Source organism: Ursus maritimus, unplaced genomic scaffold (assembly GCF_017311325.1).
Source record: "Ursus maritimus isolate PB19 unplaced genomic scaffold, ASM1731132v1 scaffold_6, whole genome shotgun sequence".
Taxonomy (NCBI): Eukaryota; Metazoa; Chordata; class Mammalia; order Carnivora; family Ursidae; genus Ursus; species Ursus maritimus.
This window is the reverse complement of record NW_024426774.1, coordinates 55865037-55880265: the sequence shown is the minus strand read 5'-3', so window position 1 is coordinate 55880265 and position 15229 is coordinate 55865037. Positions and strand designations below refer to the sequence as shown.

The window sequence follows — 15229 nt, the reverse complement described above, 5'->3', positions numbered from 1 at the left end:
GTTAAGTGTCTGCCTTTGGCTCAGGTCATGATCCCAGGGTTCTGGGATAGAACCCTCCATCAGGCTCCCTGCTCAGCAGGGAGTCTGCTTCTGTCCCTCTGCCCCTCTCCCCCCACCCCCACTTGTGTTCTCGCTCAAATAAATAAAATCTTTTATAAAAATTAAAAATAAAAATATAAAAATATATTCCATTCAGACATTCAAAAAACAGAAATATTTAAAATTTCAGAGGTAAAAGGGAAACTAAAAATCATTTTGTCCATGCTCGGAAACCAAAGCAGCCTTCAAGGAACTATGATCCACCCAAAAATGATTGTAAAATTTTAGGTACAGGTATATTTTTATGGAAAGAAGATCTAATCAACAGCTTTCAATAGATTCTCAAAGAGGCTTGTGTCTCAGACTTTTTCTGTAGACATCCAAGTCTAGATTAGGTTCCTCCCCTAAGGTCAGAGCTCCGTAACTATCTGTACATTCATCATCATACAGTACTGCACTATATGATGACAACCCAGTCATTTCTGTCTCCTTCATTCTGCCAAATAAATTGTAAAAACAAAGCAGAGAACATCTGCTTTTGTTCATGGCAATATTCCCAGTAATCTGCTTGGTGTCTGACATGTAAAGGTGATCAATAACCATTTCCTGAATGAATGAATGAATCACTTACGTCATTAAATTTGGGCCACCTTTTAAAAAATGCATTCTAAATAAATATTCCAATTACCTATCCTCAGTCAATAAGAATTTATAATTGTTAAATTTATTCTGAAGCAAAATTTTCAAGAATATATTAAATATCTATTAAGTTACAGAATATATCTTCCACACAACTTCTTTATAGTCACTTAGTGGTGTAAGGTTTGGATGGGTTTTCCAGCAGAGGGACGTCTACAAGGACATTGCAAGCCTGATTAAGTGCATGAAATTTTGATGGCCTGTACCTGGTTTATCTATAATATTAAACATTTTGACATGATCTCACATAAAATAACTAAAATCCTAATGTTAAAAATATTTTCAAAATAAGAACATAGGAGATAGGAGGAGGTCCAAGATGGTGGAGGAGTAGGAGACCTAAATTTCGTCTGGTCCCAGGAATTCAGCTAGATAGTTATCAAAAAATTCTGAACACCTACGAACTCAACAGGAGATCCAAGAAAAGAATAGCAACAACTCTATGAACAGAAAAACGACAACTTTCTGGAAGGCAGGACTACGGAGAACTGAATCTGAAGCAATATATGGGAAGACAGACCACAGGGGGTCAGGAGCCTCCATCAGCCGGCTATGGACAAGTGACAGAGCAGTGGAGCACAAAATCAGAACTTTTAGAAGTCTGCTCCTGTGAGGGACGTCACTCCAGTGGCTAAGCGGGGAGTGGAACCCTCGCTGGGACAGTGTGGTCTCAGGACTCTCAGGGTCACAGAAATACTGAGGGTGCCTGCGTGTGGCAGAGCTCCCAGGTTTCGGAGTGGGGAAGCCAGCCACAGAGAATGAGCCCAGGAGTGGGCTCTCAGCTCGGGGTTGCCATAAACCGTGATCCATGGCACAGTTGGGCCCCTGCTCAAAGAGCAGGGAGACTCCCCATCCTCCCCCGGGAGGAACAGCATGGGAGGGCGTCGCAGGAATCTGCTGGGTTTGGAGACTCCAAACGGGGTCCTGTGCCAGAGATAGAAACACTCAGTCACAGGCCAGGTGGGCAAGGAGTGTGGCCAGAGACCAGGGAGACAGGACTGACTGACTGCTTTTCTCTGAGGGTGCACTGAGGAGTGGGGTCCCGAACTCTCAGCTCCTTCGGGGTAGGAGATTGGGAGGCCACCATTTTCATTCTTGACCTCTTAAGCGGTGCAGAAAGGCTTCAAGGAACAAAAGCTACCAAGAACAAACCCGAGCAGATTACTGAGCCTGGCCCTGGGCAAGGGTGGTGCACTTCCGCCTGGGGCAAAGATATTTGAGAATCAATGAAACAGGCCCCTCCCCAAGAAGATAAGGAAGAACGTCCAGCCAAGACAGGTTTACTGATAACGAGAACTGCAACTCCAGCTCTAAGGGAAAACAGCACATAGAATTCATGGCTTTTTTCCTACGATTCTTAAGTCTTTCAAAGTTAACTTTTAAATTTTCTTTATTTTTTTCTTTTTCTTTTTTTTTTTTTGAATTTTTCTTCTTTCCTTTTTCAACCAACTTTTTTAATTTTCATTTTTATAGTCATATTCTATCCCTTCATTGTATTTAACCTTATTTTTTGTATATATATAAGTTTTTGTTCCTTTAAAATTTTGGGATGCAGAGTCTTTTAACAGACCAAGATACACCCTAAATCTAGTGTATGGCTTTGTTCTATTCACCTGCCTGATCACAGTCTTTTTTTTTTTTTTTTTAATTTTTCTTCTTTCTTTTTTCAACTAACTAATCAATTCCTTTTTTAAAATTTTTTAATTTTCATTTTTACAACCATATTCCATCCCTTCATTGTATTTACCCTTGTTTTTGTATACATATTTTCTTTCTTTAAAATTTTGGGATGCAGTTTCTTCTAACAGGCCAAAATACACCCAAAATCTAGTGTGTTGCTCTGTTCTATTCACCAGCCTGATCATATTCTTTTTTTTTTTTTTTCTTTTCCCCCAGTTTCAGGTCTCTTCTGATTTGTTTCATATATATGTTTCTGGGGTCATTGTTACCCTTTTAGCATTTTGTTCTCTCGCTCATCTACTCTCCTCTGGACAAAATGACAAAATGGAAAAATTCAACTCAAAAAAAGAACAAGAGGCAGTACCGACTGCAAGGGACCTAATAACGGACACTAGTAAGATGTCAGAACTAGAGTTCAGAATAACGATTATAAAGATACTAGCTGGGATTGAAAAAATCATAGAAGATACTAGAGAATCCCTTTCTGGAGAAATAAAAACTAACCAAGTCGAAATCAAAAAGGCTATTAATGAGGTACAATCAAAAGCGGAGGCTCTAACTGCTAGGATAAATGAGGCAGAAGAGAGAATTAGTGATACAGAAGTCCAAATGATGGAAAATAAAGAAGCTGAGAAAGAGAGATGAACAACTACTGGATCATGAAGGGAGAATTCGAGAGACAAGTGATACCATAAAGCAAAACAATATTAGAATAATTGGGATCCAGAAGAAGAAGAAAGAGAGAGAAGGGGCAGAAGGTATACTGGAGCAAATTATAGCAGAGAATTTCCCTAACCTAGGGAGGCAAACAGGCATCAAAATCCAGGAGGCACAGAGAACCCTCCTCAAAATCAATAAAAATAGGTCAAAACCTCAACATCTAATAGTAAAACTTACAAATTTCAGAGACAAAGAGAAAATCCTGAAAGCAGCTCAGGACAAGAGGTCTGTAACCTACAACGGTAGAAATGTTAGATTGGCAGCAGACCTATCCACAGAGACCTGGCAGGCCAGAAAGGACTGGCATGATATATTCAGGGTGCTAAACAAGAAAAATATGCAGCCAAGAATACTATATCGGCTAGGCTGTCACTGAAAATAGAAGGAGAGATAAAAAGCTTCCAGGACAAAAGAATTTGCGATCACCAAACCAGCCCTAAAAGAAATATTGAAAGGGGTCCTCTAAGCAAAGAGAGAGCCTAAAAGTAACATAGACCAGAAAGGAACAGAGATGATATACAGTAACAGTCACCTTACAGGCAATACAGCGGCATTAAATTCATATCTTTCAATAGTTACCCTGAATGTAAATGGGCTAAATGCCCCAATCAAAAGACACAGGGTATCAGAATCGATTAAAAAAGCAAGACATATTGATGTGCTGTCTGCAAGAGACTCATTTTAGACCCACAGACACCTCCAGACTGAAAGTGAGGGGGTGGAAAACCATTTACCATGCTAATGGACATCAAAAGAAAGCTGGGGTGGCAATCCCTATATCAGACAAATTAGACTTTAAACTAAAGACTATAATAAGAGATGAGGACGGACACTATATTATACTTAAAAGGTCTATCCAACAAGAAGATCTAACAATTAATTGTAAATATTTATGCCCCCTAACATGGGAGCAGCCAATTATATAAGCCAATTAATAACAAAATCAAAGAAACATATCAACAATAATACAATAATAGTAGGGGACTTTAACACCCCCACCCCCCGAAATGGACAGATTTAAGCAAAAGATCAAGAAGGAAACAAGGGCTTTAAATGACACACTGCACCAGACGAACTTCACAGATATATTCAGAACATTCCATCCCAAAGCAACAGAATACATTTTCTTCTCTAGTGCACACAGAACATTCTCCAGAATAAATGACATCCTGGGTCAAAAATCAGGTATCAGCCAGTACCAAAAGACTGGGATCATTCCTTGCATATTTTCAGACCACAGTGCTTTGAAACTCGAACTCAATCACAAGAGGAAAGTTGGAAAGAACTCAAATACATGGAGGCTAAAGAACATCCTACTAAAGAATGAATGGGTCAACCAGGAAATTAAAGAAGAATGAAAAAAAATTCATGGAAACAAATGAAAATGGAACACAACTGTTCAAAATCGTTGGAATAGAGCAAAGGGGGTCCTAAGAGGAAAGTATATAGCAATACAAGCCTTTCTCAAGAAACAAGTAGGGTCTCAAATACACAATCTAACCCTACACCTAAAGGATCTGGAGAAAGAACAGCAAATAAAGCCTAAACCCAGCAGGAGAAGAGAAATAATAAAGATCAGAGCAGAAATCAATGAAATAGAAACCAAAAGAACAGCAGAACAGATCCACAAAACTAGGAGCCGGTTCTTTGAAAGAATTAGTAAGACTGATAAACCCCTAGCCAGACTTATCAAAAAGAAAAGAGAAAGGACCCAAATAAATAAAATCATAAATGAAAGAGGAGAGATCGCACTCAACACCAAAGAAATACAAATAATTATAAGAATATACTATGAGCAACTATATGCCAACAAATTAGACAATCTGGAAGAAATGGATGAATTCCTAGAGATGTATAAACTACCAAAACTGAACCAGCAGAAACAGAAAACCTGAACAGACCTATAACCAGCAAGGAAATTGAAGCAGTAATCAAAAATCTCCCAATAAACAGGAGTCCAGTGCCAGATGGCTTCCCAGAGGAATTCTATCATACATTTAAAGAAGAATTAATACCTATTCTTCTGAAACTGTTGAAAAAATAGAAATGGAAGGAAAACTTCCAAACTCATTTTATGAGGACAGCATTACCTTGATCCCAAAATCAGACAAAGACCCCAACAAAAAGGAGAATTACAGACCAATATCCCTGATGAACATGGATGCCAAAATTCTCACGAAAATACTAGCCAATAGGATCCAACAGTACATTAAAAGGATTATGCACCATGACCAAGTGGGATTTATTCCTGGGCTGCAAGCATGGTTCAACATCTGCAAATCAATCAGTGTGATACACTACATTAATAAAAGAAAGAACAAGAACCATATGATACTTAGTCAATAGATGCAGAAAAAGCATTTGACAAAATACAGCATTCCTTCTTGATTAAAACTCTTCACAGTGTAGGGATAGAGGGTACATACCTCAATATCATAAAAGCCATCTATGAAAAACCCACAGCAAATATCATTCTCCATGGGGAAAAACTGAGAGCCTTTCCGTTAAGGTCAGGAACATGGCAGGGATGTCCACTATCATCACTGCTATTCAACACAGTACTAGAAGTCCTAGCCTCAGCAATCAGACAACAAAAAGAAATAAAAGGCATTCGAATTGGCAAAGAAAAAGGCAATCTCACTCTTTGCAGATGATGTCATACTTTATGTGGAAAACCCAAAAGACTCCATCCCAAAACCGCTAGAACTCATGCAGTAATTCAGCAAAGAGGCAGGATATAAAATCAATGTAGAGAAATCAGTTGCATTTCTATACACCAACAAGACAGAAGAAAGAGAAATAAAGGAGTCGATCCCATTTACAACTGCACCCCAAACCATAAGATACCTAGGAATAAAACTAACCAAAGAGGCAAAGAATCTGTACTCAGAAAACTATAGAATACTCAGGAAAGAAATTGAGGAAGACATAAAGAAATGGAAAAATGTTCCATGCTCATGGATTGGAAGAATAAATATTGTTAAAATGTCTATGATACCTGGAGCAATCTACACATTTAATGTAATCCCAATCAAAATACCATCAACTTTTTTCAGAAATGGAACCAATAATCCTAAAATTTGTATGGAACCAGAAAAGACCCCAAATAGCCAGAGGAATGTTGAAAAAGAAAAGCATCCAGACTTCGAGCTCTATTACAAAGCTATAATCATCAAGACAGTATGGTACTGGCACAAAAACAGACACACAGATCAATGGAACAGAACAGACAGCCCAGAAATGGACCCTCAAGTCTATGGTCAACTAATCTTTGACAAAGCATGAAAGAACGTCCAATGGAAAAAGGACAGTCTCTTCAACAAAATGGTGTTAGGAAATTGGACAGCCACATGTAGAAGAATGAAACTGGACCATTTCCTTACACCACACACACAAATAGACTCAAAATGGATGAAAGACCTAAATGTGAGATAGGAATCCATCAAAATCCTTGAGGAGAACACAGGCAGCAACCTCTTCGACCTCAGCTGCAGCAACTTCTTCCTCAACACATCGCCAAAGGCAAGGAAAACAATGGCAAAAATGAACTATTGGGACTTCATCAAGATAAAAAGCTTTTGCACAGCAAAGGAAACAGTCAACAAAACCAAAGACAACCAACAGAATAGAACAAGATATTTGCAAATGATGTATCAGATAAAGGGCTAGTATCCAAAATCTATAAAGAATTTATCAAACTCAACACTCAAAGAACAAATAATCCAATCAAGAAATGGGCAGAAGACATGAACAGACATTTCTTGTAAGAAGACGTACAAATGGCCAACAGACACATGAAAAAGTGCTCAACATCACTCGGCATCAGGGAAATACAAATCAAAACCACAATGAGATACCACCTCACACCAGTCAGAATGGCTAAGTCTGGAAACGACAGATGTTGGCAAGGATGCAGAGAAAGGGGAACCCTCCTATACTGTTGGTAGGAATGCAAGCTGGTGCAGCCACTCTGGAAAACAGTACGGAGGTTCCTCAAAATGTTGAAAATAGAGCTACCCTACAATCCAGCAACTGCACTACTGGGTATTTACTCCAAAGATACAAATGTAGTGATCTGAAGGGGCACATGCACCCCAGTGTTTATAGCAGCAATGTCCACAATATCCAAAATGGAAAGAGCCTAGATGTCCAAAAACAGATGAATGGATAAAGAAGATGTGGTGTGTGCGTGTATGCACGCGCGCGCGCACACACACACACACACACACACACACACACACAAATGGAATACTATGCAGCCATCAAAAAGATTGAAATCTTGCCATTTGTAACAACGTGGATGGAACTAGAGGGTATTATGTTAAGCGTAATAAGTCAATCAGAGAAAGACAATTATCATATGATCTCACTGATATGTGGAATTTGAGAAGCAAGGCAGAGGATCATGGGGGAAGAGAGGAAAAAATGAAACAGGATGAAACCAGAGAGGGAAACAAACCACAAGAGACTTTTAATCTCAGGAAACAAACTAAAGGTTGCTGGAGTGGAGGGGGGTGGGAGGGATGGAGTGGCTGGATGATGGACATGGGGGAGGGCATATGCTATGGTGAGCGCTGTGAATTGTGTAAGACTGATGAATCACAGACCTGTGCCCCTGAAACAAATAATACATTATACATTAATAAAAAATAAATTAAAATTTTAAAAAGACATATATGTATAAAACCTTATGACGAAAACTGAAAAGCTTTACTGAGAGACAGTGAATGTTAGAACAACTTTATTTCAAATTTAAACTTATATAAGTGTAAATAAAGCAAAACAAAAAAGAAAGCAATGCGTGTATTCTAAGGGTCTTGGTAAGATTTAGAAATTCTTGCAACTACATCATCCAATGAATTATAAGCAAAAACATTTATGTTATATATTCTAGCTCTGACCTACCCAAAACAGTAGCCATTGGCCCCAGGAAATATGGCTAGTATGCATTGCCTGAATTGATATGTGTTCTAAGTATAAAACACACAACAGATTTTGAAGATTTACTATAAAACATGAAAAATATCTCATTCATAATTGTGTTGATTATATGTTGAAATGATATTTTGCATGTATTGGGTTATGTAAAATTTATTATTAAAATAGTAGTTACTACAAAAAAAAATAAGAACGTAGAAAAAACTGGGTCTTTTCCATCACCATGTGGAATTTTTTGCCATGTGATAAACACTGCAGATTAGAAATTAATTTTACTAATTATCAAATAATTATGTTATATACAAATATATAATATTACTAAATAATTATTTAATAATTATTAAATTTAAAACCTATTCAAGAACTTTTAAAATGAACTTAATTTTAGATATACTGGTATTCCTTCCTGCACCTTGATCTACTAACCTGACACAAAACTATTTCAACATTTTCAAAATGTTATTTTCAAAGTTGTGACTGGCCTTTCATTAGCACCATCTATCAGAAAATTTAATTTTGTTTCTCCATTCAAATGTTTCTGTAAATATAGGTCCTTACAGTTTTTGTTTTGCTAAGACTAAAATATCACAATGATAACATTACTAAACAGATCTGGAAGAAAAAATATTCGTGTAACTTACATACATTCACACTTCCTCAGCTAACATTACACACTACAATTTATCCTTTAAAAACTTCTAACATTATTTCTAAAAGCTTACTTAAAGGACGTACCGGAAGCTGTGAATGCCCTGAAGTTCCTGCTGTAGAACCTCTTGTGTTGTTGCTATTAAGTCCAATGCTCCAACAAATTCAGAAGTGGATAACAACACCTGTACTGTAGGCTGAGTCTGGTGTACAGTGGCCATTAACTTGAGTTTATTGTACACTTTAACACAATTGTTTCTGGTAAGTGCCAGTCTTAAAATGTGTAGTGATCCTTCACACATTACTTTATCAATCTGTGCAATTTTATCTCGAAGCATCTTTACAGCCTGGGAAGTTTTCTTGAGGTAGTCCTGCAATTCGTGTTGAGAGGTCATTGCATGAAAAAATGCTTCGGAACGTAGAGAGATCTGGTGAGCAATGTTTACTTCCACAATATCCAGATAATGGCTCAGCTTAAGAAGGAAGAAAAAAAAGTCATGGAGTGTTGTAAGATTACCTTCTTTGACTATCCAAATGCTTTCTGAAAATGATACAAGATTTCTACATATATTTTAAATCCTATTGTATCAACTATTTGATTATGGGATTCTTGATATTGGGCATAATAAAATGGAAGGGAGATGAAAGGTAACAACCCAAAGATTAATACATCTAAGACAAAAGAGTAGAAGAAGCTGATTTACCTTCTTCCTCTGCTCCTGCAATTACTGTCCTCTAAACACCAACTACTTTCTAGAAAGTAAGAGTACCTCACAATCAACTGAGATTATAATCTAGTTTCAGAAATTCTAAAATCTGAGAATGATCTCGTTAACCCCCAGACCATGACACATCACTCCTCTGACTAAAACTTTATTACAGTTACCATTTATTGACCTCTTCCTTCTATGCACCAGGCACTGGTATTTTATATACATAATTTTCTAGTTTTAACCATCTAAAAGTACAGGTATTAATATTCTTATTTTACAGATGAGGAAACTGAGGCTCAGAGACATTACATAATTTGAATAAAGTCATGAGGTAAGTGGCAAAACTAAAATTTGAACCTAAGTCTGTCTGACTCAAAAACTGAAGCTCTTTCTACTATACCACTCTGCCTCAAAAGAATCTGTGAAAGACAGATTCATGATCCAGTCACAAATTATAGAAAATACTAAAACTCACTGGGATTTTTTTTCAAGGCTGCTTATTTTACATTTCAAAAATTATGCTCTTATCAATTTGTAAAACTCAGTTTATTTCCAATATATTTTCCTCTGAAAAGGTTAACAAATGCCTTAAAAGAGTTCATATATATTTTATTTGTAACACAACCAAGATTAATTCCTAGAGAAACATATATTAAAAATGCTTTCTAATTTCAATATGGACTCCTAAAACTTGAGTTGCCTTTTCTTCCTTTCTAACTGCATATGCCTTTTTTGGCTACATTATCTTTCCATTTCTCTCCCACTTTTTAACTTTTAAATTCTTCAAGTAATAGCTCAAACTTCAGGCATTATCTCTCAACATCTCAGGAGAATGCACAGTGTAAAGAGTTAATGAACTTTCAACATTTAGGACTCATAAGATTAAAACAGATTATTTGGTCACCAAGACTATTTCCTTAAAATGACGCAGGATCACACATATCTTCAACAAGGCTCCTTCAGTAATCTATTATAATATACAATAGGTTACAAACAAGAAAAATTTCCATAGTTTAAATCTCTTGAGTTTATACCCTTTTGCTGTTGTTCTTTTCATCTTCAACACGGCTTGTTCACTTACTTACCTAAAAAGCAATATGGGGACAAAAGTACTTGGGTACATTGCAAGCTAAAGTGGACTCAAATTTTCAGAAAGCAAATGTAGAATGAGTAACTCCTTCAGGACTACTACTGAGAATGTGGTTTATATGCTGCTGCCAATCTGTTAACTATTTAACAGGTCCATGATAAAATAAGGAATTTGCTGGAAAGTAAATCAACGACATCACTAAGCCCACTGCATTGTTTTTCCATAGAAAGACTTTCTTAATAAAGGAAATAGTGCAATGATTTACATTCTAGTGCAAGCTCCTTATTTCATCATAGACCAGGACTTTGGGTAGCACTACAGTAGAACACAAATTAACTAATCCTCTTGTAGCATCCCCTCTCTTTAAACCTCACAAGATAAAAACAGCTGTTTATCAATAATAAAGTGAGTTTGAAAGTGTTCTCTTGGAATCATTTCTTCCATTTGTTTTCTAAGAAGAGAGTAGAACAAGAAGGAGCCAGAATGCACACATAACAAACCTGATTCTACAACTTACCAAAAAATAAAATTCCAATCCTTTAATTAAACATTTAGCATGAGAAAATGGTTTCATTTGAACTTCAAAGATTTCTCTATCAATATTCCATTGATCTATTCTTTTCAAAAGCATAATGTTTCCATAATTCATTTCCTATTAAAGTTCTATATAGGGAAAAATTTTTAGTCTTCCTAAAAGTATTTACAAAATATTAGTATTTAGTATGAGATTTTTATTGGCTTTTGTTGTTTTTTCTCTTTTAAGGTATTATTTTAACAGGGCATATATTGGAATGTGAAAAAGCATTACAGGAGTGAGTCTGTGCCCATAAACCCATAATTTTCATCAGATTTATGAATTTGTTCTTTCAAGGAAAACCTTTATAGGTAAAAATGTTGCCAAAGGAAAAATGACTTCACTTTTATTTTCAACTGGGAGATAAGGAATACTCATGATTCTTTCCTTACATTTCTACTCCTCTTCTCCCTAAACTAATTTTTTCTTCAGTTACTATAGACCTCATTTATTGACTAGTCTTCCTGAGACAAGTTTTCAGACTGCCAAGAGATGTCACTAGCCTGAAGCAAAATGCTTTCTTCTCAGTTTAAGGACCAGTTTTAGAAAAGCTCTAAACTGCTGAGAAAGAACAGGAATCAAAGGTCTTTACTTCCTATTCAAGTTTTAAAAGATTCTTAATATGTGAGTTAAGATATGTTTAAAACTACATTTTAAATGACTTCCAGGATGTTGACTTCTCACTTACAAAATATTGCAAAATTTTTTAAAAACTGCTGACTATAACATGCAAAAGATTAGGCTTTGCAAAGCGAAAAATACAGTATCATGTTTTAATACAATTTTTAATACTGTATCTTTCAACTATCATATTTTTGCCTCAAAATAATCATCCTTATGATGTGGAAATAAGGAAAAATGGTACCTCAGCAAAAGTTGATTTTCCATGCCTTGAATTATAAAGAACACAAAATTAGCCAATATGTTGTTTGGGATAAATGGAGAGCAATTAATTGTGTTATCTAATACATCCTTTAAACTGAAATTCCATCAACTGCTATTTTAGATAAGAAGCACTCCAACAATTAACTTTTCCTTTTTCACCAGCACAACTTGTTTTCCATGGAATCAAATGCTTTTATCAGTTAAAATTTGAGGGTAGTAACAATAAAAATGAAATTAAAAGAAATAGCCCTTACTAAATAACCAAATCAGAACCCACACAAAAGGTACTACTTAACTAGAATAAAGTTTTCTATACAAAGTAAAAAAGAAATTACCTTTTCTTGTAGCAACTTTGAGGAAGCTGCATCACGATTTCCTTTTCCACCAGCAGTATTAAAATGAGACCATGGTAAAACTGAATTAAAAGTTAAGGAATCGTCCAAGGCAAAATCTGGTTTCATAAAAATCTATTAAAAAATGTATTTTCCTCAATTAGATAAACATTTTTTTACATCCATTATCCCTTCAAACATCATAAGACCATTAAACAATGATTAACTTGGATCTGAAGCATAAACAGCAAAAGCAAGTGATAAATTGATTTACACAAAAATCTGTATAAAAAATGTAGTGTTTCATCAAGCTAAAAATACTCATGAAAGATTGAAATATGTTTTTTGTCTTTACCAATGGAGGTGATCATTCCATTACTATGGAATTACATTACATCCATTACATTACTATGTAATCAAATTCACAAACGCAGTCCCATCAGGCACATGCCAAAGGGAGATATCCTACTTATCCCAAAATTTTTATATTATTTCCCACTGATAGTTTTTTATAAAATGCCGAATATCAAATTCTTTATATTTCTACTTCCTCTTGCTTAAAATGCTTTCAAAATTAGCTTTGTAGATTAGACATATACTAAATTTTAAAACCAAAACAAATTATATTTTCTAAATAACACTTGAATGCTCTCTTCTCTATGTCTATAGCATTTGGTCAGTGCAGCTCTTCATTATCTCTGGATTACAGTAAATGACTATTTACTCATGTCCTACTTACTCATATCCCCTATAACTGAATTAATAACTTCTCTGTTTAAATCTCTCAATGGATTCCCACGACCCAAGGACCAAACTCCTTAGAATGGCATCAAAGGCCCTTCATTTTTTTGAACTCCGTCACCAATTTGTATTTTGCCACTCCCACTATTTACAAGTTACATTCTAGCAATACTCAACTTCCATACCCTCTTGTGCTTTATCTTTGTATCTGCTTTTGGCCTAGAAGGCCTTCCCTGCCTATTTTCCTAGAGAATACAACCAAATCAAAAGGGCAAACATTATCTCTGTATGAACACTTACCCCATCTCTGAACTTAAGTACATGTGCCACATATATGATATGTATCTCATACTTCACAAAAATTATTGAATATATGTATCACCCCCTAGAGATCATACGTTCCTGTAAGACTGGATTTATAGCTAATTAATCTTTGTATCCCCATTACCTAGCATACAGCCTGAAATATAGTTTACCTTACTTGATTTCTATGTTATATTTTATTATATATACTGATCCATTTTACCTATATCCAAAAATTAGTATAAAGTGATAGGGAAAATCTAACTAGGGACATGAGTGTATTTTCTAGTCCCTGCTTTAGTGTAATTAAAACTACTGATTAATTCAATAAATATTTACTGATGATATAACCCATATGCTAGGCACTAAGGGGGAAACAAAGATAAATTACTACATAGGTCCTAATCCCAAGGATCTTTAGTCCAATGGATGTGATAAAACATACACATAAACATAAGAAGAGTGACAAATGCCTTAAAAAGGAAGGCACAGGTCTACATAAAATACTATGGAAGTTCAGCAAAGGGGCCAATTATCTTCAGCTGGGAAGAAATGTATTCATGTAGAATTGCCATTAAAGCAAAAGAACGTAAAGAAAGGATTAGATAGGGGGAGTTGAGGGAAAAGTCTTCCAGGCTAAAGCATCAGTGCAAGTAAAGAACGGAGCCACCAAAATAGTTTGGCTGAAGTAAATAATGTGTAAAGATCAGTAAGCAAAAGTTGAGTATGACTATGATGGAAATGAATAATCAAGGGCCTTAAATGACATTTGAATTTTATTTTGTAGGAATCAAACAACTTCAAAAATGACTGCCTTTTTATTTCTGTCTGTTGTCTTTCTGTGTCTTCTCACCTTACAGAGCAGTTATCACAGACCTCTTTGAGAACCTAATTAATGCAAAGGACTCTTTCCCCAGGGGGGAAAAGAAAACATCTATTACACATCTCTATAAAACTTTCCATACAAAGGACATATCTCTTAATAATTAGAAAGGGAACATCAATAAAATTCTTTTTCAGAATGGAGAGACTTAAACATATTTGTAGATTTCAGTAATGAAGAAGAAACTGATGATGGCAAAAGAAAGAAGAAAAGTGATGCACAAAGTCCCAGAACAGGCAAAGTGGTTAAAGTGTAAGAAAGCCAAATGAAAGCTTCTTATAAGGCAAAATTAAAGATATTAAAGATTATTAAAAAAATTAAAGATATTAAAAAGCAGTATTCTCATTTATTAAGCTTTGTTACCTTAGGTACTTGCTCCAGATCTGTCCTGGATTTATCTATGAAAAAAAGGAAAAGAGAAAATATGATTTTTTTTAACCTCTTTTCATTCTATTCCATAAAATACACTTTGAGCAGATTCGGTACCATGTCACAATTACATAACCACTTAAATTTCCTCAACAAACATCAAGCACCTCCTGTATGCCTAGCAATATACAAAGCACTGAAAAAATTCTGTTTCAAATAATTTTAATCAGTTGTATGATAGCAAGAAAACTAAATACATTTCAAGTGTTTTTTAAATGGACACAGAAAGCCTGATGCTATCTTATTAAGTTTGGTGAAATTAAGTTTGGCATATGGTTTTTAAAAATGAATTAAATTCTGGGAAGCCTGAGTGGCTCAGTTGGTTAAGCGTCTGCCTTCGGCTCAGGTCATGATCCCAGGGTTCTGGGATCGAGACCCGCATCAGGCTCTAAGTGGGGAGCCTGCTTCTCCCTCTGCCTGCTGCTTCCCCTGCTTATGCTCTTTGTCAAATAAATAAATAAAATATTTTTTAAAAAAAGAATTGCATTCTAATATAGGAATAATGCTTTTTTTGTTCAAAATACTCACCATCCCACCCAGAATTTCTTATGATCA

The 15229-nt window shown here is 35.6% G+C and overlaps 1 protein-coding gene across 7 annotated transcripts in view; it reads right to left on the bottom strand.

Moving 5' to 3' along the window:
- Positions 1-15229, bottom strand: part of VPS54 (VPS54 subunit of GARP complex) — a 136079-nt gene that overhangs the window by 95082 nt on the left and 25768 nt on the right. For all 7 annotated transcript variants that reach the window (XR_005832955.1, XR_005832957.1, XM_040623418.1 and 4 more), the window contains exons 5-7: positions 14609-14643; positions 12322-12453; positions 8812-9197 (exon numbers count right to left, since the gene is read on the bottom strand). Coding sequence is in view for 5 of the 7 variants with exons in the window: in XM_040623418.1 (XP_040479352.1) it covers positions 8812-9197; positions 12322-12453; positions 14609-14643 (553 nt within the window). In the remaining 2 variants the exon portion in view is untranslated. The remainder of the gene's footprint in view (positions 1-8811; positions 9198-12321; positions 12454-14608; positions 14644-15229) is intronic.